The 25,931-nt window shown below is 40.9% G+C and overlaps 1 protein-coding gene across 1 annotated transcript in view; it reads right to left on the bottom strand.

Annotated features, from left to right (window-relative positions):
- Positions 1-25,931, bottom strand: part of ARSB (arylsulfatase B) — a 146,034-nt gene continuing 120,103 nt past the window's right edge. Inside the window, exons 7-8 of the mRNA XM_019728179.2 lie at positions 3,260-3,382; positions 1-2,489 (exon numbers count right to left, since the gene is read on the bottom strand). Of these exons, the coding sequence (XP_019583738.2) occupies positions 2,224-2,489; positions 3,260-3,382 (389 nt within the window). The 3' untranslated portion in view covers positions 1-2,223. The remainder of the gene's footprint in view (positions 2,490-3,259; positions 3,383-25,931) is intronic.

Below are 25,931 nucleotides of genomic sequence, written 5' to 3'. Positions count from 1 at the left end.
TGACACATTCTAAAAGATAAATTTAATTTTTCTGTCCCCCAAATGTAGGACAATTGTGAAGTAACAAAGAAACACAATTAAATAAACAAAACCCTTTTTTAAAGGTAAACACATTCAGAAAGAAATAACATTAATACTTCTAATGACAACATACGAATCTGTTCACATTCTGGGTACAGAAAAAGAAAACCTAATGAAATACATTCTATTGTGAATAAAACAAAATCTCAAATAAAAGTTTCACAAAAAGTTAGTCTTTAAAATCCCTTTTACATTTATTGAGTGCCGAACATCCACACTGTACATAGCAATCAAGGAAGTAGAATTAGGGACAGCTGCTGGGAGTACAGTAAGGAGAGGTGCCACATAGCGATGGCCTCCAATCTTATTAATGGTTACCTACTGTCCTGAGATTAGAAGGCTCCAGAAGGAACATTTGGGCTCTGTTAGTTCATAATATCTGCCACAGGCTTGAGAGTAAGAGGTAATAGCACTTTGGCTAGTTGTTTTCCAACCCAGGAGTCGGATATGGGTTGGTAATGGGTGCCATTAGTTCTAGCATCATTTTCTCATCATATTTTAATACAAGTGAGTAGTGACTGGAAAATATTGCTACTGAATTGATGGATGGCTATTCTAGGACCTATATCATATTATTTGGTGGTTTTAGTTTCTCGTGTGGTTTTAGTTCCTAGGAAAAGAATGGAACTAAGGATTATTGGCAAAAGAGTACCTCTGGCATATATCCTCCCCACCCAGAGGACATTACAATTGATGGCATGTTCTATGACTGCCCTGATATACAGACTAGGCTCCTACTCCACGAGGGCAGCTTGAGAACAGAAAAGCAATGGTTGGAAGACATTTATATTGTACCTGTATTTAGCTAACTGGACTAGCACCGTTCATGGTGTGAGATTTTTCTCATTTGCTTTTTTGTCCATTCATTTATTTCTTAAAAAGTGTATTGAGTGCCTTCTATGTACCAGGCACTGATCCAGGCATTGGTGATAAGCAGTGAATGAAACGGTGGAGTGACTGCAAAAGAGAGTCCAGAGAACCGTGGATAGGCCTTCCTGACTTTACCAAGGCCCAGTATCCCAGATGCTGGCCATTTCAAATTGCCCACTTCCATCATCTCAGGACAATATTATGCTTTCCTGGGGTTTCTCCTCACTGTTAGGGAATAGCAGTGCAACTCTTACTATATTATGAGACAAAGCCACAATCATGATAATCAGCTCCATGCAACTAGAAAAATCTGCACCAAACAGAATGACACAGACCCAAGCCTTACCCACCCAGCCCTTTTCATGTCCACCATGGGCACTCTCACAGAGCCAGGCGTGGCCACTTTCTCTGGGCAAGGCGCTTGCTTCTGTGTAGGGGGCAAAAAATAGGCAGGGCTCAGCAGTGTTCCAAAAACCAGTGGTGCTCAGAGTGGAGGAGCAAAATAGCCTTTCTCAGGCACAGGATGCCTGAGTCAAAAGGAAGGGAAGGAAAAGAACCACAGAGGAGCTGGAAGTGGCAGAAAGTCTAGACAAAATGAGCAATGGCTGGGGAAAAACTTGGGGATAAAAACACAGTTCTTTATTGTAGAAACCAGAACAAAGGAGTAGGCATATTGCCATATTGCCCTTGACAATGAAATGGGCCTTATGCTCCATGAGGGGTTGAGTGATGAGGTGAGTGAGCAAGGGGTGAACCAAGGTGGGTTGTTCCCATGGAACGCCTGAACTTGATCTCTCACAGACAGGGAGACCCCCTGGCCAACAGAACCATTAACAATCATCTACTCCCTTCATTTGTTAGAAAAAATGTGAGTCATTCCAATAAAACCCGGCTATTGGCAGAGGGAAATCTAACATCTGACTTGTGAGTTAGAAGGAACCAGCTGCTCCAGCCTTCAGGACTCAATAACTTCCTATTTCCAGTCAAGTTCCCAGCTGTCCCACAGCTCAGAAAAAAGGGGATGGGCCCATTCACCCTCTCCTCTAGACACACATCCCAGCCAACAGCAGGAGTGTTCCAGATTTTATCAGCTTCTTAAATGCATGAGGCGTTGAAATGAGACACTTCAGTGTGCTTTAGAAGCCAGAGAAGGGCCAGGTGAACCCAAGTTGAGGGAATAGATGAGACAAGAGTCACACCAGTAAAAGACCTGAACTGCACCTTGCAACAGAAAGGTTTTCTAGTCCCCCCAACCCCAGGCTGCCTGAAATCCTACATCCAAGGGCCCCATGCCCCAGTGCTCTTGGGATCACAGCGGGGGTCCTGTTCCGGGAAGTACACAGGCACTGAGTGTTTGTGGTAGAACTGCAGACGGGAAAGCAGCTGTTTGACGATATGGGGATATTTTCTTGACAGGTCATGTCTCTCTTCTGGGTCCTGATCAATATCAAAGAGCCAGAGGGTCTTGGTTGGTGGGTCCGATGAAGGTATCTCAGAAACATTGTATTGAGTTGGTGGAGGGAACCAGTAACCACAGCCTGGCAAAGAAATACAACAGTTTATTGGGGAGAGACATGGCAGGCAGGTTCTAATTACGAGGAGGGAACTGGGTTCTGGACATGGACCCATGAAAAAGATGGGTTCTTTGATGCTCTGTCTAGATCTGTCTCAGATTCTGACCTCTGGTACTTTAACTAGACGTGTGTCACTGCTTCACAACCAGGGGTACCCAGGAGTGTGCACGTGTGTGTGTGTGTGTGTGTGTGTGTGTTTGTGTGTGTGTAGCGAGTATATTTAGTTGTCACAGTGACTTGGGGGGGTGCTATTGGCATTTAGTGGTCATGGGCCAGGGATGCTAAAATGTCTTGCAACACCTGGGGAGTTCCAAAAAGGAAGAATTGTCTTGCCGCCAATGCCAAGAATGTCCTCATTATAAACACTGCTTAATTATATCACAGCCTTAACCATCATGCACATATTTAAAAAGTATTTAACAGATGTCACTTTTAGAGGATGTGCTCAGAGGAAGCAGGCCTCCTCCCCCAGCGACACCATTAGTTCAGGATGCAGCTTTGAGGGAGTCTCTTTGCTGCATTTAAGAGCCACACACACATCTGAAATCCCTATTTTCCACGAAGCATTAGAGTTGTATTTCTCCCTTTCACTCCCCCTATAGTTAATTCTGAATTGTTTCAGGGGAGGGGTGTATGGGGGGGTCAGGATTAAAAATCACACGACTCCTCCCACCTCCTCATTCAGCAGCCCCAGAATGATGTGGTTACATTTTGGGAAAAGCTGAGTATTCTACCTGGGTAGCCTGTGAGGAGTTTCCAGTTCTTGTGCCTAATTGCAGCATGGACAGATGTGTTGAAAGCTGAATATTCTGGAAGAGAAGAATCATCTGTTGCTGGAATCATGCTGTTCCTAGGACCTGGGAATAAATAGTTTGCGAGAATTAGAGCACTGTTAATGGAATGTGTTGTTGCAAATCAGCATTGTAGATCCTTCTTGCACAACAGTAGCTTTTCTTCAACACTGGAGTATAAATGTGTGTCCCGATGCAGAAATGAATCTTTTATTAAATATAAACAGAGCTATAGTTACTTTAAATGTCAGTCATAAACCACCACAAATATAAAGGAAATCCCAAAGAGATTAGAACACTAATTCATCCTTAAAATCACTATGTTCTGCCAACGTAGAGCTGGCTGTATGCAGAACAGGGTTCTGTTACAGCATGGTGGGTTGTTTTCGTGCGTTTTGTTTTTTTTTGCTAAATGACTGAATTAAATAAATACATTTTCTGTGTGTACTTATATCTATGTAGATAACATAACATTATAAAATGTACATTTTAATGGAGTCTATCTCAAACTATGAGAGTTCAAGCATGCCATGATAAATAGTACATATATTTATTTTTTTAACCATTAGGTATGAAATCCAAAAGTAAGTGAGCAGTGCTCAGTTAACTATTCAGACTGGATAATTATGGATGTAAGAATGAATTTGGTACACAAATGATTGGTTGGTATCCTGGATTACACTACTTTACCATCTTGAGGCCTTATGTTAATTGATCATTCAGGTTTTGAGGAGAACAATTAATACCTGCTCCCTCCTCCCCTCTTGAGTTTAGAACCAATTGAGAGGTAGAGGCCAGACAGATGGAGCTAAAAACATTGCTTTTGTTACTGATAAAGTTGATTGGAGAGAACATACGAGTAGTTTCAGATCAGCGGCAGAAAGGCCTTGCTGATAACTGACCCTTGACTTAGAAAGACTAAACCACCAGTCACTTATCTTGAAGGACACTCACCAGGTGCCCTCAGAGTACACAGCTCAGAGCAGACCAGAGTGCTGCCATATATCCTGGGGACACTCTGGCTCTGAAATTAGAGAGACAAAAGGGTCTGAATTGAGCATGCTTAGTTCCTTCTTTCTGATAACTCCCTCCTTTGCCTGCTTGTGGGGAGGAGCGAGTAAGGTACAGAGAGACCTGAATTTGACTCTCGTTGAAGACCCTGGTGGATCCCTGAGGGCAAGGTATGGAGTCCCCCAGCTCACTCCTACCTGTCTATATTTAAAGGCCTCAACTAAGGGCCTAAACATACAATATTTAGTCTGTTTTAGTCCACGTTTATTTAACTTTTCAAATATGGTCACAGATATCAGCTTGGGTGCACTTTCAAAGGCAGCCAGACAACCCATCCAATGGGTGGGGTGTGACACATCCATAAACGTGCACTCTCCACCACAGTGGTTGGTCCACCTGGCCACCATCCTGTTATAAAGGACTTGAGAGAACCCTTGTCCCTGCCAGGATGAGACTTCCATGCTGCTCAGAGTTAAACACAGGAAGCACTGTCGGAGGTGGAAAAGGCAGGGTCCCATTCTTTTGTGAGTTTTGTGGAAATGACCCTGGAGATACATACTGGAGACTGAGTCAATAAACACTGGTGGTTTCATCAGACCTTCAGTCTTAACGATCATGTATCAAAAAAAATCATTAGTGCCAAAAAGGAAGTCTTTTTGACTTCTTGTTCCTCTATGTGCCTGTGGCTATTTTGGCTCCATACAAACGGAAGCTTTCAATGACCGAGGCACATGAGGGTGTCTGTCCCAGAAAGTGTGTTCTTAATACACAGCCTGTGGTAGAACTGGGAGCCCTTGGGATTTTACTCCTCACCAGTGTGTATAAAGGCCACATTTTGATAACAAAGAATGGTAAATAAAACGAGGCTGCTTTGTGAACATCAACAACAACAAAAAAGGAAACTTAGCTATCTCAGCTATACTTACATTTTTCTTAAAACAGACAGGAACATAAAACACCTAGACAATAAATAAGGCTAAATGATGAAAGATGCTGTTATCTCAATGATACATTTTCATTTCCAGAATTTAAACAAAGAGAAAATTTACACGGGATAATATAACTAACATCCTGTGAGCTGTCACCCAGCATGAAGAGATGTTAACATTTTGTCATACTTGCTTTTTTTAAATAAAAGAAACAGGATGATGAAAATGAAGTGACAGTCTCTTTTGTCCCCATCCTTTCAAACTCAGTACTTTCATCCTCTCCCTCAGAGAATGCTGTTGTCATGACTTCAGTGTATAGGGTTTCCTTCAGCCATTTAAAAATACAGTAACATATAAATGTATCAAGGAATAATACACAGTATTGTTGTGTATTTAAAAATGTATGTGTGTTATGCTATATATATCCTGCACTTGTTTTTCATCCATCATCGTATTTTCAGAGCCCTGTGATTATAAATGCATATATTCAACTTTAAAATTTTGCTATATTAAAAAAACACATTTTATTTATCCTGTTGATGGGCATTTAGGTTGCTTTAAATTTTTTTTTTGCTACTATAAGCTAGCCTGCAATGAACATGGTTACCCACATTTCCTGTGTACACATGCAAGAGTTTCTCTAGTGTATGTGTCTGGAAGTAGAACTGTCTGGTTGCAAGGTATACACCTTTCCAACTTTACAACAAATACTAATGGGCCATCCTACTGGTAATGTCCCCATTTCTCCACATCTTATACCTGATACTTTCAGAATTAATTTTTTTTTTTGCCTATCTAAAAATTTTATAAAGAATCTTTATCTTTTTAAAAATCATTTGATCATCAAGAACCTCTTTCGTTTTCCGTGTCAATCCAAAGGCTGCTTTAAAACCATTTTTTAATAACACTCATAGAGCAAAGTGCACAAATCATGCTTGATGAAGAGTGGACTCTCTCCTGAAACACCAGTCCCCTCAAGAAAGAATGTTACTAGCACGTTAGAAACCTATGTTGGCAGCCACCATTTCTTACCTTTGTCTTCCCAAGGCAGCTGCTATCCTAACTTCAATTTGTGTTTTCATTAGTAAATCAACACGGTATTGGATAGACTATTGAGAGACAGCAGACAGAGATTTCTTAAAATGTTAACAAATTTTTCGAGTTTCTCTGGCACGGTTGGAACAGATTCAGATTTGATAGATATTTATTGATTAACAACTATGTGATAAGAAAGCATTGTGTTCTGCATGAAGTAATAAGTAGAGACATGTAAGAGAAGTTTTGAATGTACAATCTAAGATATTTGGGAACTAAAGGTTATAAATAATAAAATTCCAAGGTTTCAAGTTTGGTGATTTGGAGTATAGTGTCATGGCTGGCAGAGTAGATAAGAGATGCTGCCGCAGGAATTAGTGGTGATAATATGATTCTGGAGCTGGGCATACTGACTTTGAAGTGTTAATATGAACTCAAGGTAGAAATATCAACTACATATTGGAGCTAAAGCACCTCACCCTATATGACAGACTGAAAAACACACTGATTCAAAGACCACCCACAATGCTATGATCGTTGAATCCTGGAAATGGATTAGTTGTCTGTAGAGTGAAGCAAAAGAAAAGCAGTAGCCCAGAGACAGAGTACTGAATGCCAAAGAAAAGTGTGAGCAAATGAGGCAGACAAGAAAATAATATGAGGAAGAAAGCCAGTTGAACAGGACATTGCAGAAGTCAAGAGAGCAGAGAGTTTCAGACTATGAATCAGAATTACCAAATATTCCATCCATCAGCTTGATGGATTGAAAAAAGGGCATTAGATTTGTTAAGCTCTGAGCAGTAACTAGGGAGTTCAGAGAGAAGCATAAACAAACAAATCTTCTCTTTTCCTTCTGAGCTAAAAGCCCCCTCAAAGATAATAAGGCTTTCTGGCCAGACATAATTACTCAGTTATAAATTGGATTAGTCATGTGTATTGATTTTGGATGTGAAAAAGGAGATCAGCAGACAATTTTAAGGCTAATGAAGGAAATCAGTATCTTACATAATCTGTAGTAAACTTACAGAGCTCCTTATCTGAGCAACCTCTGGAGCGAGGCTGACCAATAGTTTCAGCGGAGAACTGTGTTCTCCAGAGCCAGAAGCGCTCTAGAAGTACCTTGGGAGTTGTCTTTAGATGGGATGGTGAGTTAGTTGGTGGGGGTTCAGGTTTCCTATCTCCATTTCTGTCAGCGTAGTTTAATCCTTAAGGAAGAATCTGTAGTATTTGCTAACTATATTGTATTTGTCTGTGTTTTTGTTTGAAGAAAGGGTCTGTGACTAAAATATAATTTTAAAGACACTAATTAGTGACAGGTGATTTGATTCACCAGATGGGGAAGGGACTGAGGGATGTCTGAGGACACACATGCTCTTCTGGTGTTCATAAAAGGCAGCCTTGCTCTCCGGGCTGTATCATGCATCCTCCCGACTCTTTGGAAATTACTGTCTACTGTACTCTATAGTTGTATTTTATAAAATACATTATTTTTTTCAACTATGTACTTTACATGTTTGTTGTATATAAGTTGGAAAATACAAAAATGTATGAACAGGGAAATTAAAATTACCTAGAAATTTACTGGCTGCTGTTAACATTTTGGTGTATAACCCTTGAGACTTTTAACTACACAAAGTTTAAATAAAATAAACATGTTAGCTGACTTGCAGATAAGAAGAAGTAAGTTCATAGACAACAAACTTTTCATGCTTAGAGAAAATTGGGCCGGGTGGTGAGGAGTCCCAAGCATTAGTGCAGGGTGAACGGAGGGTCTGGGCCTCTTCTCTGGAATGTCGTTCAAGTAGAATGAACTGGGCATGACCGCAGAATGGGGCTTAGGAAGAGTTAATGCTGTGACCCTGAAGGAAAGCACCGCTAGGGAAGGCAATGAGGACACAGCTGTAGACCGTTACCGGTATAGGCCCCGCCTCCCTGCTCTCCCAGAAGGCCACGGTGCAGGGCAGTACAGGATTTGCATGTTTGGAGCCAGATTGCTTGGGTTCAAATCTCAGCACTATCACTCACTATCACAGGCTGTGTGACCTTTGGCATTAACTGACCTCCCTAAGCCTGCCTTTCCTCATATGTAAAATGAGGACAATATCATATTTCACAGGATTGTTCTGTGGTCTAAATGTGATGATATATTGAAAATGTTTATTAGCACTATGTCCAGCATATAATAAATGTGTTGTGCAATCTTGGGCAGGTTTCTTAACTTCCCATGCCTCAGTTTGCTGTCAATAAAATTAGTATAATAACAGCAAGTGAGATAAGGCATATAAAGTACTTAGAATAGTATCTGGTATATTGTAAGACTATTGTCAACATTCAAGATAATAACAGCTAATACTTACACGCACTTATTATACGCTTACAAACACAAAACATTGTGTTAAGTCTTCTAAGTATGGTAAATCATTTAATCCTTGCAATGACTCTGTAAAATAGGTAATAATGTCTGGCAATAACTATCACTTCAATGCTAGCTACTATCAGTATAACATAGGTCTTTTTTCTTTTATATCCTTTTACTCAAGACCTTACATAAAGGAGGAAGGTAGGCAGAAGTCATTATTTACCAGAAAAAAACAAAAAACAAAACACATAATTTACTTTGGTCTGGGTTTGGAGAGGACCTATATTGACTCTCCATTCATGTTCCAGAATTTGGACAGGGTTAAGGGGAAAAAGCATCAATGGTGTAAGTTTTAATTTGCCACTTTTAGGGTTTAGTCCCTTTCCTGCCTTGTTGAGTGGCCTGCCATTCAACTGTGCCCTTTTTGGTTTTGATCACTTCTATAATTTACAAAGATCAGCTTATAATTTTATTCTATCTCTAATGATCCATTTATTCTTCTTGCTAGTGTGATGCCATCTTGATATTTTAATGCCACATGCTTATTTTCTTATAGCAAAACTTACTTGCTTGGGCTAAGAAGGGCACTCCCCCCCCGCCCCCCAGCTTTTCCAGATATTTGGCTGTCACAGTATTTCCTAGTATGGAATACTGTCAGGCATTTTTTTTTTTTATTAGTTTCAAGTGTACAAAACAACATAGTGATTAGATATTTCTATGCCTCACACAGTGATAACCCCAAAGGTGAGTCTATTATCTAACTGACACTGTACATAGTTATTACAATATTATTGACTATATTCCCTTTGCTGTACTTTATATCCCTTTGACTGTTTTTTTAAATTATAGTTGACATTCAATATTATTTTCCATTAGTTACAGGTGTACAGCATAGTGGTTAGACATTTATATAATTTATGAAGTGATTCCCCTGATAAGACTAGTATCCATCTGAAACCATACATAGTTTTTACATTGACTATATTCCCCATACTATACTTTACATCCCTGTGACTATTTTGTAATTACCAATTTGTACTTTTTAGTTCCTTTCACTTGACTCACCCAGCCGTTCAAACCCCCTCCTACCTAGTAAGCATCAGTTTGTTCTCTGTATCTATGATTCGTTTTGTTTATTTTATTCTTTAGATTCCACATGTAAGTGAGATCATATGGTATTTGTCTTTCTCTGTCTGACTTATTTCACTTAATGCCCTTTAGGTTCATCCATGTTGTCACAAATGGTAAGATTTCATTATTTTTTTTTTATGCCCAAGTAAATATTCCATTGTATCTTTTTTAATTTCTCTCTTCAACGTCTTATAATTTCCTGCGTACAGTTCTTTTACTTCCCTGGTTAAATTGGTTCCTAGGTATTTTTTTGATGCAATTGTAAAGGGGATTGTTTTCTTAATTTCTCTTTATGATAGTTAATTATTGGTGTATAAAAATGCAACTGATATCTGAATATTAATTTTGTATCCTGCTACTTTACTAAGTTCATTTATCAGTTCTAATAGTGTTTTGGTAGAAACTTTGGGGTTCTCTCTCTCTCTAAATATATATATAAACATATATGTATACATATACACATACACACACATATATATGTGATTATTTATATATTCTGTAAATAATTACAGTTTAACTGCTTCTTTTCCAATTTGGATGCCTTTTAATTCTTTTCCTTGTATGATTGCTGTGGCTAGGACTTCCAGGACTATGTTGAATAAAAGTGGTGAACGTGGATCTCCTTATCTTGTTCCTGATTTTAAGGAAAATGCTCTTAGCTTTTCCCCATTGAATATGATATTAGCTGTGCATTTGTCATATATGACCCTTATTATGTTGAGATATGTTCCCTCTATTCCCACTTTGTTGAGAGTTTTTATCATAAATGGGTGCTATATTTTGTCAAATGATTTTCTGCATCTATTAATATAATCATATGGTTTTTATTTTTCATTTTGTTTATGTGGTGTATCACATTAATTCATTTGTGGATATTGAATCAACCTTGACTACCAAGAATGAATCCCATTCAATTGTGGTGTATGATCTTTTCAATATACTGCTGTATTCAGCTTGCTAATATTTTGTTGAGAATTTTTGCCTCTATATTCATCAGGGATATCGGCCTATAGTTTTCTTTTTTTGTATTGTCGTTGTCTGGTTTTGGAATCAGGGTAATGGTGGCTCATAGAAGGAGCTTGGGAGATTTCCCTCCTCTTGAATTTTTTGAAATAGTTTGAGAGGAATAGGTGTTAATTCTTTTTTGAATGTTTGGTTAAATTCACCAGTGAAGCCATCTGGTCCAGGACTTTTGTTTGTTGGGAGCTTGTTGATTACTGATTTGATTTTGTTAGTAGTAATTAGTCTGTTCAGATTTTCTGTTTCTTTTTGATTCAGCCTTGGAAGTTTGTATGCTTCTAGGAATTTATCCATTTCTTCCAGATTGTTCAATTTGTTGGCATATAATTGCTCATAGTATTGTCATAAATTTTTTTGTATTTTGGTGGTGTCCATTGTCACTTCTCCTCTTTCATTTTTGATTTTATTTATTTGGGTCCTCTCTTTTTTTCTTGATGAGTCTGGTTAAAGGTTTATCAATTTTGTTTATCATTTCAAGGAACCCATTCTTGGTTTCACTGATCTTTTGTATTTTCTTTCAGCCTCTATTTTGTTTATTTCTGCTCTGATCTTTATTATTTGTTTTCTTCTACCCACTTTAGGCTTTGTTTGCTGTTCCTTTTCCAGTTCCTTTAGGTGTAAAGTTATATTGTTTATTTGAGATTTTTATCATTTCTTGAGGTAGGCCTACATTGCTATAAATTTCCCTCTTTCTCTGTGTCCTATAGATTTTGGGTCATTGTGTTTTAATTTTCATTTGTCTCAAGGTATCTTTTGATTTCTTTCTTGATATCAGTCAACCCATTCATTATTTAGTAACACATTATTTAGCTTCCATGTATTTGTGTGCTTTTCAGTTTTTTCTTGTAATTGATTTCTAGTTTCATACCATTGTGGTCAGAGAAGACGCTTGATATGATTTCAATCTTAAATTTATTGAGACTTGTTTTGTGGCCTAACATGTGGTCTATCTTGGAAAGTGTTCCACGAGCACTTGAAAAAAATGCATATTCTGCTACTTGGGCTGAACTGCTCTAAAAATATCACTTATATTCATCTGGCCTAGCGTGTCACGTAAAGTCACTCTTTCCTTGATTTTCTGTCTGGAAGATCTGCCCATTGGTGTCAATGGGGTGTTAAAGTCCCCTACTATAGTTGTGTTACTGTGTATCTCTCCCTTTATGTCAGTCAATATTTGTTTTATATATTTAGGTGCTCCTATGTTGGGTGCATAGATGTTTACTAGGATTATTTCCTCTTGCTGAGTTGATCCCTTTATCATTATGTAATGTCCTTGTCTCTTATTATAGTCCTCGTTCTACAGTCTATTTTGTCTGTATAAATATTCCTACCCCAGCTGTTTTTTTTCTTTCATTTCCATTTGCCTGTAATATCTTTTTCCATCCCTGACTTTCAGTCTATGTGTATCTTTTGATCTGAGGTGGGTCTCTTGTAGACAACATTTATATGGGTCTTGTTTTCTTATCCATTCAGCCACCCTATGTCTTTTGATGGGAGCATTTAATCCATTTACATTTAAAGTGACTATTGATAGGTACATAGTTATTGCCACTTTGTTATTCATATTTTTGATTTTTTTGTTTGTTTTTTACTTCTATTTAAAGAAATCCCTTTAACATTTCTTGTAATACTGTGGTAATGAATTTTCTTAGCTTTTTCTTTTCTGGGAAGCTCTTTATTTCTCATTCAATTTTAACTGATAGCTTTGTTGGACAGAGTAGTCTTGGTTGTAGGTCCTTACTTTTCATCACTTTGAGTATTTCCTGCCACTCCAGTCTGGCCGGCAAAGCTTCTGTTGAGAAATCAGCAGATATTCTTATGGGAACTCCCTTGTAAGTAACTAGTTTTCTTTCTCTTGCTGCATTTAGGATTGTCTCTTTGTATTTAACCTTTGCCATTTTAATTATGATGTATCTTGGTGTGGGCCTATTTGAGTTTATCTTGTTTGGGACTCTGTGCACTTCCTGGGCTTGTTTGTCTATTTCCTTCACCAGGTCACAGAAGTTTCAGTCATTACTTCAACTAGGTTCTTGATCCCTCGCTCCCTCTCTTCTTCTCTGCCTGGCACAAGGTCCCTGGACTGGGGGCCTGATATGGGGCTGGGACCCTTCACTCTTCAGGGCGGACCTCTGCTGCTGAGGTGTTCCTTCTGGATGTCAGCTACTACCTGTGGGCTTGGGTTCAGCCTGTTTCACATCTCTGTCTTTTTCTACCAGCCACGATGTGGCCTCTTACATATATCCTTAGTCATAGGGGTTCTGTACAGTTACTCTTCAGATAATTCTCAAGGTTGACTGTTCTATATAATTTAGTTGTAATTTAAATGTAATCATGGAAGCCGTCAGACATAGCGTTTACCTATTCCATCATTTTGGACTTTCTTTGTCAGGTATGTGTTTGAATGAACAGAGAAGACTTAGGTTTAGATAGCACAACTAACTTCAACTTTTGTGATTACATTAAAAGTTCTTGAAAATATCTTGTTTGTTAGTTTATTATGTGAGTTGATATACCTCTCAGAGTTTATTTACACTAAATATTTGATTGGCTGACCATTTATTCGTGGCTCAATTCAAGAAAAGTTCAATGGCTACCATATTCAAAGTGAAATTCAAGTCACTAGAATCCTTATTGTGCCAGCTAGTCTGAGTCCCATGGCCCACAGATTGCACATTCCCCCAGATCATAGCGCATTTGGGCGACATTTGGATAGATGCGCTCAGTGCATGTGGATCAAATCTCTAGTCTGTTCATGGTTTTACATGTTCCCCAAACTGTGGGCTCAGGCCTCGGTGCTTCTCATCTCTCTGTGTGGTAAGGACTTACATACCCAGATGTGACCATGTTCATTGTTGTCTTGAGTCTTGTTTTTTAAATCATTCTGGATCTAAAAATAGAAGTTTTTTTCTAAAAATAGTTCCTGAAAAAATACTGGCTAGAACCCCCACACTCTGAGCTGATGCTTCCCTGACCCACTTTGCTTAATTTTCAGAGATGAAATAAAGCCCCCAACAGCCATATGTTTTGACCCTCCAGCTCGAAAGCTGGGATTGACAGAACAATTAGGAATTAGCAGTAGCATTCCCTTCCCCGTGACTCTAGTTCTGGAAAAGAACTCAGAGAAACCACCATGCATTTTAGTAGCTTTTAGAATAATCTCTTTATATTATCTTCTTAAGTTATTTAACCACTCTGAATTCCTGTTTCCTTGTGTGGAAAAGGGATAGAAGCAATGCCTACCTCACAGGATGACTGTGAGCATGAAATGAGATCCTGTGGGTGGTGAGCGTGCTGTGCACCATGAGTATAAAAATCCTGGTTACTGGTCTCTTGAATTCCCACAGCAGTTGCCATAAGACTAGGTACATAGACAAAACTGACTGATCAACTGAAAGAAATCATTTCGATTTTAGTTGAGCCTGTGGCCTTTGATCGATAGCTATCAAAATCAAGGTGTATGAAGTCTGCAACGACTGTACGATCTGAACCAGCTGCCAAGAGAACAAGGTATTATTAGAAAATTATGGGTAAGAGGGGATAGGGAAATGGGGAGGTATTAGTCACAGGGTACTAATAACCTAAACTTTATGCAAGATGAGTAAGTCCTAGGGATCTATTATCAACACTGTACTGTGGGTTTAACACTTGTTAACACTGTGCTGTGGGTTTAAAAATTGGGTAAGTGGTCTTACCACACATACACACACAAAATAGTAATACATAAAGTGGACAGGAGGAAACTTTTGGAGGAGATGGACATGTTTACGGCATAGATTGTGGTGATGGTTTCATGGATTTATAGTTATCTCAAAAATCATCAAGTTGTATGCATTCAATATGTATAGCTTTTTGTATGACAATCTTAATAAAGTGGTTTAAAAACAAATGAATGAGAAAGAATAATGTGAAAAAATGTGGCAATCCTACCTAAATTCTATATGCTAGACCAAAGATTTAGCCAAAATTGTGAAAACAGAGTGAAGTAGAACAGGGATTCCAATAATGGTTGTACACTGGGATCGCCTGACCCCCAACAGTCACCTTAATTCTTAACTCTGGCTTCCTGAGCCCAGCACAGCTCAGCCTCTTGCCTGGCCCAACCTGGCCCGGTATGGACTGCCTGTCCTTCTGTCACCTTCAATCATCTGACACCATCTTTAGCAGCAGCATCTATGATGCTTGTGATGGGTCTTGACAGAGCTCCTCCCTCCAAACAAACTGTGCAGCTGCCCATCATAGAAAACAGCTAAAAGCAGAGCTGTCCAACCTCCACACAGGTTCATGGTCAGTAGTCCCCAGAAGACCCCTCAGGCTCCATGGAGCCCAGGGTGACAGCCAGTGGCCAGCGCACTCTGCTGGATGCACCTGTGAGCCTGGGGAGCACGTGGCACTGCAGGATGGTGAAGCTGGTGTGTGGGTCTGGGTTACAGGGAGCCACATGCTCTTTGCGGTTCAGGGCCTCCCCCACCCTCGGGGCCTGTGAAGCTCTGCTGGGAAAATAGGGAGGCCTGAACACCATTAAAACTTCCAGCCCCTCCCCCTCCCGAAACTCATCCTACCCCTTATTTCTGGACTTATTTTTGATTGCTGCAAGTTTTCTGTTACATCCATACTACTTATTCAGAATCCTGTCTCTCCTTGGAGAAATCCCTACAACACGAAACAGGAGTGTCAGGGAAAATATGCCAGACATAAAGCTAATCAGAAAAAGGTGAGGAGGAATATTACAGATGTTATTTATTACCTACAAGGGAAAAATCAAAATGCTCATAATTTTTATGTATGCACTCCACATGACATATTTCAAATGAATCTAGGTTTATGATTTTCAGTTTACAAAGTCAGTTTCTCTGACACCTACTCATTCAGTCCATATTTGATATTTTAAAAGTCCTAGTGAAAAAAGGAGCTTTGATGTGGCCAGCTCAACCCAGACAGAGTTCAAATGTTAATCATTACTGAATTGTGCATAATGAGTATTCAGAGAATGTGACTGTGTTACAGGGAACGTCAATAGCTGGTTATGGCTGACATTAGCTAGGAGTGTTAATTGAGCAGGAGAAACCAAAACACTGAGAAAACAACCATCCAGTGAATCCTCAACTCAGGACTGTACTAGTAAATTAGTCCACTAACATCTTCTCATACTTTGGTTCAAATTGAATCTTGGATAAATATTGTTTTATATTACTCATTCATTCGCCTATTAAACAAATATTTATTTTGTTGATCATTCTATGTGCTAGATATTAAGTCTTCAAAGTGAATAAACCGAGAACAGCACACGATAATAAAATAATTTTGTTAAAACACCATAAATTCTAAAATAGTAGAATACACATTTGTTGACTGAGAAAATGCACCAAGTGCTGCGAGATTCCCAAGGGGATCTTAACTGCCTGGGAGGATCCAGGAAGGTAGTGCTCACTGATCTGGGCCCTAAGGACAAGATGAACAGGACAGGTAAAGAAAGAGTGACCAAGATGGTTCAGGGTGGGTGAGCATCTCTCCTTGAATATTTCCTCTCCCTGTGGAACCTTCCTTCTTTTCACAGTTCATGTACTCTGGCTCCACTACCTTTCTGCTGTCCCCACGAGCCACCCTGCCTTCTTTCAGCCCTGTGCCCAGGGTGAAGAGTAGGGGCAGGAGGCAGAGAACTCCTGTCTAACTGACTGCCCATAACACAGCCTCCACAGGAGCTACTGTCTGCTGTACCATGTGCACGACCACGGCCTGGATCCCAACGTGGGGGCCTCGTCTCCACATGCTCCTGCTGCAGTTAAAGTAGTAGAAACAGACAGACTGAGAAGGGGAAGGGGGCAGAGAATGGAACCCTGGGGAGAACCAACGTTTGACAGGCAAAGCAGGAGCCCCCAACAGACCGAGGAGGAGTTAGCTTGGAAGAATGCTTCGGAAACCACGGGAAATATTCCACGGAGAAAATGGTTACTGTCAAAGAGAAGGAAAGTATGAGAAAGCAGGGAAGGTAAGCAGTGGGTCTGGCAAATGGGATGTCACTGACTGTGGAGACAGCAATTTCACTGGTCTTGTAACAGATAACGCCCAGAATAAACATGAACGAGGGGTCTGATGAGCTTGCAGTAACAAAGACAGATAGAAGGGTGTGTATTTTCTCTAATCATCCTCCGATTAAAGTGAAAACAGATGACCATTTCCAGTTTTGACATCACGGTTCATGTGCTAGCCACCATCTCCATTCTGATCCTGCCCCACAACAGGCTAATCTAATGCAGAACTATAGCTGTCCTTTGAATTCCCATTTTTAGTTTGTTTCTCTCTAAATACAAGTCTTTCAAGTAATTGGTAGAGTCCGTCAGCAAATAGCTATAAATAGATACTGTGTATATAAAAAAGGGAAACTAACCCAAAATATTCATCTTCAGCCTGTGATTAAGATGATGAGCATGAACCAGGCTGAGCCGTCTGTTCTCTGGCTAGAGATGAAAGCAGAAAGACTACTCCCCCGCCCCACAACATGGCATTTAGTGAAATACCAACTTTCACAAAGGCCCACGGACCCAAACGCCTAGCTGAAGGCCGCGCTCTTCCTGTGGTGTACAGTTCATATTCCAGTGCACAGGAAAGACGTGTCTAGGCTCTGAGCACATTTTTGGATACGGATGAAATAATGCTAATTTAATATTTAATTTGGAAGGGGGCCCTGCCTGTGGAATCAGCCCGTGATGGCAGTCAGGTGGGCCTGGCCTCTCTTGGCAGCTCGGGGGTGCTGCCCTTCCCGACCCTGGAAGCTCATTCTGGGGCAGCAGTGGCAACAATTACAGTGCAGAAAACTGAAGCTGGTTGGCACTCTTTCAGGGACAGCCCTCCACAGCTTTGCAATTCCATGGCTCAAACCCCAGCACGTTACACAAACCCTATAATCACTGAAATGAGGGCCACGAGGTGCTGCTTGCCAAAGGTAAAAAAGTAAAAATTTCAGACAACTCTTTCTAGCCTACCCCAGTGCTTGGCAGTGGCCCAGCTGAAACTAAGGATGTTTTATATTCTGAGCCTATCAGGTCTCATATAACCCAGGATTCACAACGCAATCTCTCTCCAAGGAACACTGGAACACATCTGAGATAGTCAGCGAAGTTGGTGTCTCTGCTCTAAACTGATTTAGTAAATGAAATGTTAAAGAGGTGCCACTGACTCTTCAGATCACCTTGAAAGGTTCAGTCCCAGAGACCTGCCTTAAATGCTCATGAGCTTATAGGCGCTGACTTGAATTTGGTAGCTTGATTATGACGTCCAACAGACAGGCAGCCTGAGCTGCCTGAAGGCTTAGACCTCGCTCTAAAAGCCCTGTTAGTTAACTGTCACATCCATAATCCCCAAAGTGCTTCCTGAGTGCTGGCTGTTAGGCACCTCACACACATTCATGAAATGACTCACAGAAGGCACAGAATCTGAATCTGTCCTGGCCAGCCATCTGGAGAGACCTTCTCTCCCTACCAGTCATGTCGCCATCTTTTTGAAGCCCAAAGCAGGGGGAAGGGACTCAACTCTACTCAACTCCACATATCACTACCCACTTCTCTCACCTCTGATAGCAGTGTTAGCTTTCACATTAGGGGATGATGTGTACAGATAAACCCCACTTCTGAGGCCTGTGTATGGAAAACCAATTAAGATGGGGAAAGAAGACAGAACTGAATTTTCCATCTGACTCAAATGATAATGTTGAGACTCTTCAGGCAGATTAGGAAATAGAAGGGAGAAGCTTACTATCCTATCCGGGGCTCATCTTACTAGAGGGGGGTAATCTACAAAGGTTTAGGTGATCAAATCCCCGCAGAGCCAGGTTATTTGCTTTGATGCTCTCTCCTGGCTCTAGTATAGTTTGTCACATGAAAAATCTTGATAATATGAATAACTTAAAAGGCAGATCCCCCAGGGCAACACCCCTACCCCCTGTAACCTCTTTCTTGGGGAAAGGAGTATTGTAACTAGGAAAGTGGGAGTATTTGTAACTAAACATTCCCTGAATGGGCAGAAGCAGCAAAGTAGGAAACTACCTACCAGAAGGCTAAAGAGCAATAGGCAATCTCTACTCCCCACCAAGCATTTGGCCCAAAGGTCTCCCTGTGGGGATGGAATTCCAAAAAAAAGCAAAAGAAAGCATTCTTCCATACCTGACTAAGGCTTTGCATTTTAGAGGGAATCAGATATCAAAACAACAGAAAGATATCAACATGGATGTTTTGAACATCTGCCTTGTTGAAGGAGCTGGGCAAGGTGTCACAGGAATTACAGAAAGGCATTACTTACTTAATTTTTTTGTTTTTGGAGATGTGCCAGGTTTTAGAAACTTATCTCTACTCAAGACATTGAGAATGAGTTGGAAGGATAAATGTCAATAAAAGGCATTTAAATAATTTAAGCACTGGGTGGTCAGTTGGCTGTGCTCATAACACCAAGGTTGCCCGTTCGATTCCCACATGGGCCAGTGAGCTGCGCCCTCCACAACTAGACTGAAAACAATGACTTGACGTGGAACTGATGGGTCCTGGAAAAACACACTGTTCCCCAATATTCCCTCAATAAAAATTAAAAAGTAATAATTTAAGCATTAATTGAGTACCTAGATTTGCAAGCCATTGTGCAAAGGACTTTGGGGACTAAGTGTTATTACAGAACTCCAGAGACAGAAAGCTTATTTCTGGTTGGCTTTCCAGGGCAGGCTTTCCAGAGAAGGCGAGACTTGGATATACATGCTGGCACTGAAGGATCTGTAGGATCCAGACAGGTGATGAGTAGAAAGAGGATGTCCCAGACACAGGAGAAGAGTATGAGGTGAGAATTCGCCAAGTCTGTTTTGACTCAGGAGGATAGCTGGGCACCCTGGCTGGCTGGAGGGGGATGTGGTGAGGACAGTTTAGAAAGGGTTGGTTGAATAGGGTCCACCAAACTATAGAAGCTAGAACGTTTTTTCAGTAGGTAATTGGAATCAGAGCAGGTATAAAAGGCCTATTTTAGAAAGATTCAATGCCATGCTCACTATGATGTGATTATTAAGCTTCCCAGATGACTTGCCACTGTGAAAACATCGCAGCAGGAATAACTGTGACTGGGAGAGGATAGTCCACACTGCAAACGTGGAGATTAGCATTCTGTATCAGAGCAGGAAGAAAGCAATCAGTACTCACTGGGTGAGAACTGAAACAGTCCACGCCTGGGAGGTAGAAGGAAAGTCTAGATGACCAACAGAGCAGGAAAACAATGACTATGAGGTCTGGAATGACATCACTGAAAGAAGAAGAAAACGCTGAGGGGAGATGCTGCTTTTTGAGGGGGAGGATGAGTTAGTTTTAGACACATTGTGTGATATGAGCAATTTAACATGTAGGCTTAGATGTGATGATGGATTTAACACAGCTGCACTGCTGCTTCTCTCTCCTCAGTGTACAGGAATAAAGCCTAAAGTCGGCAACACGGCCCATGGGGCCTGTATCAGCTGCTGTCTCCTTCCTGGGATCACAGTCCCACCATGTTTTGTGGCCACCATGCAGTTAAGTACGTGCCAATGGAATGTGAAGAAAGTGGGAGCACAACCCCCAGGCAGATCTGGGCCCAGAAAACCCTCTTGTGTACTTCTATGCAGACAAACATGCAGCCTTGGCAGCTCATTAAAAATGACAGAACTGCCAGATAGAAGAAGCTGCAGTCCCCGAAACACTGCTTGGATGAGAGCTGTCCTTTGCTCAGGAACACCCGTTTTGTATATTATGCGAATGAGAAATGTCTGTATTTTTTGGACTTTTACACAGTTTTGGGCTGTTCCAGCAGCCAGTGTTATCCTCACAAATCCATTCCTGCTCTGTTTCATCTCACGCCACTCCCCTCACCTAGCTGGTTGTCCAGCCATACTGGTTTCTTTCAGTCCTTTGGACACACTAAGCTCTGTTTGTTGGTGGGGCCTTTCCCTGCTGCAGGAGTCTTTGCATTTGTTCTTCCCTCTACTTTGAGTACTTTCTACAATTCTTTGCTTGGCTAACTCCTTTTCCAGATCTCAGAGCAAATAAATAATGCTTCCTCAGAGCAGCCTTTTTTGTCCTCCCAAATGAAACGAGGTCAACCCCTGCCACTCTTTCATAACCCATATTACAATCTGCAATTGTGTATTTCTTTGTTTATTTAATGTCTCCCTTATAAAAGTAGATGATCCCAAAAAGGCAGCGTCATGACTGTTTTGTTCACCAGTGTATAGTCCACTCAGCGCCTAGCATTGTGTAGGTATTTGATAAATATTATTGAATGAGTCTGTGGACTGGAGCTCCAAGGCTATGGGTAGAGTTTAGAGTGATCTAAATAAAGACAGATGGAGAGAAGAGAGCAGCAGGCTGAGACACAACTGTGGGAAATACACGCTTCTCAATTTCACACCTGCAAACAGGGTCACTGTAGAGGAGTAAGGTTTAGAGAAAGACACCAGAAAAATTAAGGAGATAATTATGATAGAATGAAGAATATTAGAGCTCTCTGGGGGCCGCTGTTAGTCCTAAGGGGCATCTCATGATGTTCGTGTGATGGACTTAAATTATGTCTCCTAAGATCTTAACTAACTCCATTCTCCTGAATGGTCAAAGAGAAGGGGGACTGCTTGCAAGCGTGAGGAAGGGACATCCAGGTTCTTATTTGGTTGTGTTTGCTCTGAGAGTGAAACACTTACCATATTTCCCCGAAAATAAGACCTAGCCAGACAATCAGCTCTAATGCGACTTTTGGAGCAAAAATTAATATAAGACCCGGTATTATATTATATTATATCCAGTATTATATTATATTATTTTATTGTATTATATTATATAATATTATATAATATATATTATATTATATTATATTATATTATATTATATTATACCCGGTCTCATAGTAAAATAAGATCAAGTCTTATATTAATTTTTCTCCAAAAGACACATTAGAGCTGATTGTCCAGCTAGGTCTTATTTTCAGGGAAACACGGTATCTGCAGGAGATAAAGAACTTTCCTCAGAGAAACGAAGAGCAGCCATCCTGGAACCTGGAAAGAAGCATTTTTCCTTCCTCCGTGTGACTTATCTGCTCTCATGGAGAATGTTTTCACTCACTCATTGGAGATGGAGCTCTAGCTCCGAAACTGACCATTCACTGTCATAAACTTCCCTCCGTACTGGGAAGTTTATGTATTAACGCAATTAAAATAGCCTGTCAGTCCTCTGGTATTTTTTGAATACTTGAGAGAAAGCTTGCAGCTTACTGGGGCATTTCCAATAGAAATATTTGCTACTAAAAAGTGATTTCCACACACATCCCTGCCTCCCTTGATCAGGAGATAATTACTGGGTTGTTAAAGCCATTAAGCTGGGGCCTGGAACACAAACTGTGCGCTGCTGTAAAAGTGCCAAAGGGAGCAGAGAAAGCCCTGGATTTGTACTACCCCACTCTTCTCTTACAAGCTTCCATGAGGTCAGAGCATCCAAGTTCCCACAGAAACAGTGTTGGTCTCCTTGGCTGGAGGGCTTGGATCAGCCATCTGCCTCCCTGCTTGTGGCTGCTTTCCTACTTTATCCAGCCTAAATGGCTTCCAGAGGTTCAAATGATGCAAGCTCTATGAAGACTGGAATTTTTCCCCACGGAATACAGTAATTTATTTGTTATTTCAACAAATATTTATCGAGCATTTACTCTATACCTGGTGCCATACCAGGCACTGGTTTTATTCCATTCAATGATTATTTATTGAGTCTCTACTATGTCCTGGGAATTGTGTTCCAGTGCTATTCCCTGCAGGCAAGGAGGTCTCAATCTAGTGAAGGGCCTGTTCATCTTTAGTGCCCTTATTCTCCCACCTGAAGGCACCAGGCAGAAGGAGACAGGTTCCCAGCAGGCTTGGTGAGTGGAAGGTATAAGCCAAGTGCCCATGTAGCTCTAACAGTCTTTTGCCATTAATGTTTTGAGAATAGAAAAAAAAAAATGCCCTTTAGTTTCAAGGAGCTCATATAAGATGGCTGGAGAATTAGACTCCTGCAAAAAAGCAAGAGAAATACCAATGGAGAGATTATCTCTCAGGATTACTAATTGGTCACACAGACGTAATCAAAAGGTGGAATGAAAAGAAAAAGTGTTTTATTCCAGAGTGAATTGTTTTAATCAAAACTAGCTCATTCTTCTCCTTGCCTTGCCAGCCCTTTCAAACCCACCTACCACTGAGGTTAGAGGACTTGGTGAATGTAATCACATAAGCATCACTTAAGGAAGAAAGGAGACAGTAAATTAGAGAGGAGAGGAAGGTTAGGAACGGCCTAATTTTCATGTGACACAGGAGAAATGGAAATGATAGGACCATTCTGACTTATCAAGCGGGGTGAAACATCCATTGGGAGGAAAAGGGTGAGACCTCAGAGGGATCAGAGGAAATCTCTTGACATGGCAGATAATTAATATACTAAAACTAACAACCAAGGGCAGAAATGAAAGCTGTAATTACCCAAATGCTTTCAAAGAGTGAATCCTGGAGAGGAGACAAAAGTGGGTGGTTCCTACTTGTGCAGATATTAATGGCCTGGTAGGGACTGGCGTGTCCCTTCCCCAGGGGGTTGGATAGACTTTCTGCCTGTCTCCCACCTCCCAGCTCACTGACTCGTCTCCCTGCTCCTGGACAGCAGCCCTGATAGCTATGTACTCTTCGGGAATTGGGACAATGCTGTCAGGTGTTCTGTGGGTTCTCACAGGTCTCTGTCAAGTCTCCTATAAAATCAAGGCCACTTAAGGGCAGGGACTATGCCTTTGAGTTCCTTTTAAATTAGTAATTAGGTCAATAGGAGCCCCATAAACAGTTTGTGTTTAGTAACTGACTTTTCTCTGCAACATTCCGGATTCTGCTGACCAGAGACCATCAGGGGAATCTCAGCTTCGGCTTCCATGGTTTTGGGAGAGCAACACAGTTTCTTAGAAACAGGAAGTTCCTCACAGGGTTACTCAAAGGAAAGCACACTAGAGAGTGAGACAGAGACCCCGACCAAATGATAAATCACATTTCAAAGGAAGAGTTAAAAATACCAAACCCTTTTCCTAATAATCGTTGAATCGCATAATAAGCATCGGCATAATCCTATAATCATATCAAGTGTAGCTGTACACTGAGTGGCTTTCTCTGCATTTGCCACTTAGCTGTGGCAAGAGTCTGACATATGAGTGACATGTCAGAGTGGAATTAAATCAGCAAAGCCCATAGGCAACTAACATTATATCATTAGAACCTACATTATAATCAGTGATTTTATACAGGTATGTGATGAAGATTTAATAAGATTAGAAAAAGGACAAAATGAGGTTTTTTTCTAGGAAGAAAAACATCTTTTTGTTTCTATTCACCAATTTTATTTTTAATTATTTTCCTTCTTCCATCTCCCACCTCGGAAGGGAGAGACTACTGCAAACTTTTCCTCTGCTTTCAGGAAAATGGCAGTAAGAACTATTACTGAAAAAGCAAAACTTACTCTTTTTAGCAGATGTTTTCTGGTTCTCTCTAACTCTGATAAGCATGCAGAAAAGAGAGGCAATGGCAGTATGTGAGGATAAATATGTGGTCTGTGTCTTCTGATCAGGAAAACGGCTGGGTGAGCTGGAACGTCCACTGGTTATTACTGACGCCGTCCACCGCCCAGCTCTGTGGGCTCTGGTCCACGTTCACGGCCAGACTTACGGCAGTGCTGAAGCCCACAAGAAGCACTTCAGGAGAGTAGCTCCTTACTCCTATGAACAGGGCCGCACTGGATAGGCATGAAGAAGAGCCTGGATTCTAGCAATAAAGGAACCTGCAATCCCAGCTCTGCCACTTTCTAGCTGTGCAGCCTTGGGCAATTTACTTAATTTTCTAAGACTTACTTTACTTCTCTGTAAAATGGGAGTAATACTACCACCTATCTTCCAGGGGTTTCTGCGAGGATTAAGTGGGACAATGTAAAATGTTAAGCCTGTGCCTGGCACAAAATCGAGGGAAAACACGGTGGTCTTTATTGTTATTATTACTATAAAATCTACTCTGGCCTTAACGTCCTCTCTCCCACCCAACTGTGCAACTCAGGAACATAAAGGGCACAACAACAGCAAACCCAACCAGTACCTAAAGGAAATAAAAAGCAATAACAGAGTCACAGTGTCCTCGGACACGCATCACAATTTGATATCTGAAGGTTGTCATGAGATCATTAAGAAGCCAGATCTTTATGTATCATCTTCTGCATGCAACACCCAGGATCAGGTACCACCAGAGAAGGTAGAATACCTTTTATCCTAACAGCTAACATTTATGGAGATGACTCCCTTTAGAAGCTTACAGGAAACAAATGTGGCTTCTGGATGCATTACAGTATTGACGCTTTCCATTTCTTTTATCCATGCAACTGGGTTTTTAAAAATGTGTTTGGAGGTCTGTGCGGCCACCTCATCCTCTCAACTCCTATGACGTTCCCAGTCAGCCATTCCTCCTGGCCCTGCTCTCTGCGATGGCCACACACACAGCACTCTACATGTACCCCCATTACATTCCAACCTGGTAGATTAGCCTCATTATTCTTGACTGTCAGCAACTCCTGTGTCCCGACTTAGTCATCCACTGTATTCACGCTTACCCACAGCTCCTATGGCATGTGGAATGTGGTGAGCACGGCTTTGGTAGCTTTCTCCAAGTCACACCACTAGAAAATGGAACATGTGTAGGAAGCTAGGCAAGGTGTTAACTCAAACGGGTAGGTATCCCTAAAAACTCTTAACTCTTACAGCTCCCCATTTGAGACTTCGCCAGCTGGCACACACCTGCCACACTTCCTCCTCCATTCCCCATCACCCCAATTAGCCCTTCTTTCTCAACTTTTTTGCAACCATGTCTCTGGTCTGCATAGGCAGAAAGCTGAGCCATGATGACAGCAAGCGTTGAGAACAATAAAGTGAGAGCAGAGCATTCCATGGTGGGGTGCGGTGGGAGTGGGGGGTGGTTTGGAAACAAGAGGGTGGTGGAAATGAGGCCAATGAAAATCTATTCTGGAAAACGTTAAGCTAATGGACTTCAGAGTATCCAGTCTGTGTGGGAGATAAAATAGAAACATTTGAGAGATTAAATAATTCA

The sequence above is a fragment of the Rhinolophus sinicus genome, linkage group LG03 (assembly GCF_036562045.2).
Source record: "Rhinolophus sinicus isolate RSC01 linkage group LG03, ASM3656204v1, whole genome shotgun sequence".
NCBI classification, from domain to species: Eukaryota; Metazoa; Chordata; class Mammalia; order Chiroptera; family Rhinolophidae; genus Rhinolophus; species Rhinolophus sinicus.
This window is presented reverse-complemented; position numbering and strand designations above follow the sequence as displayed.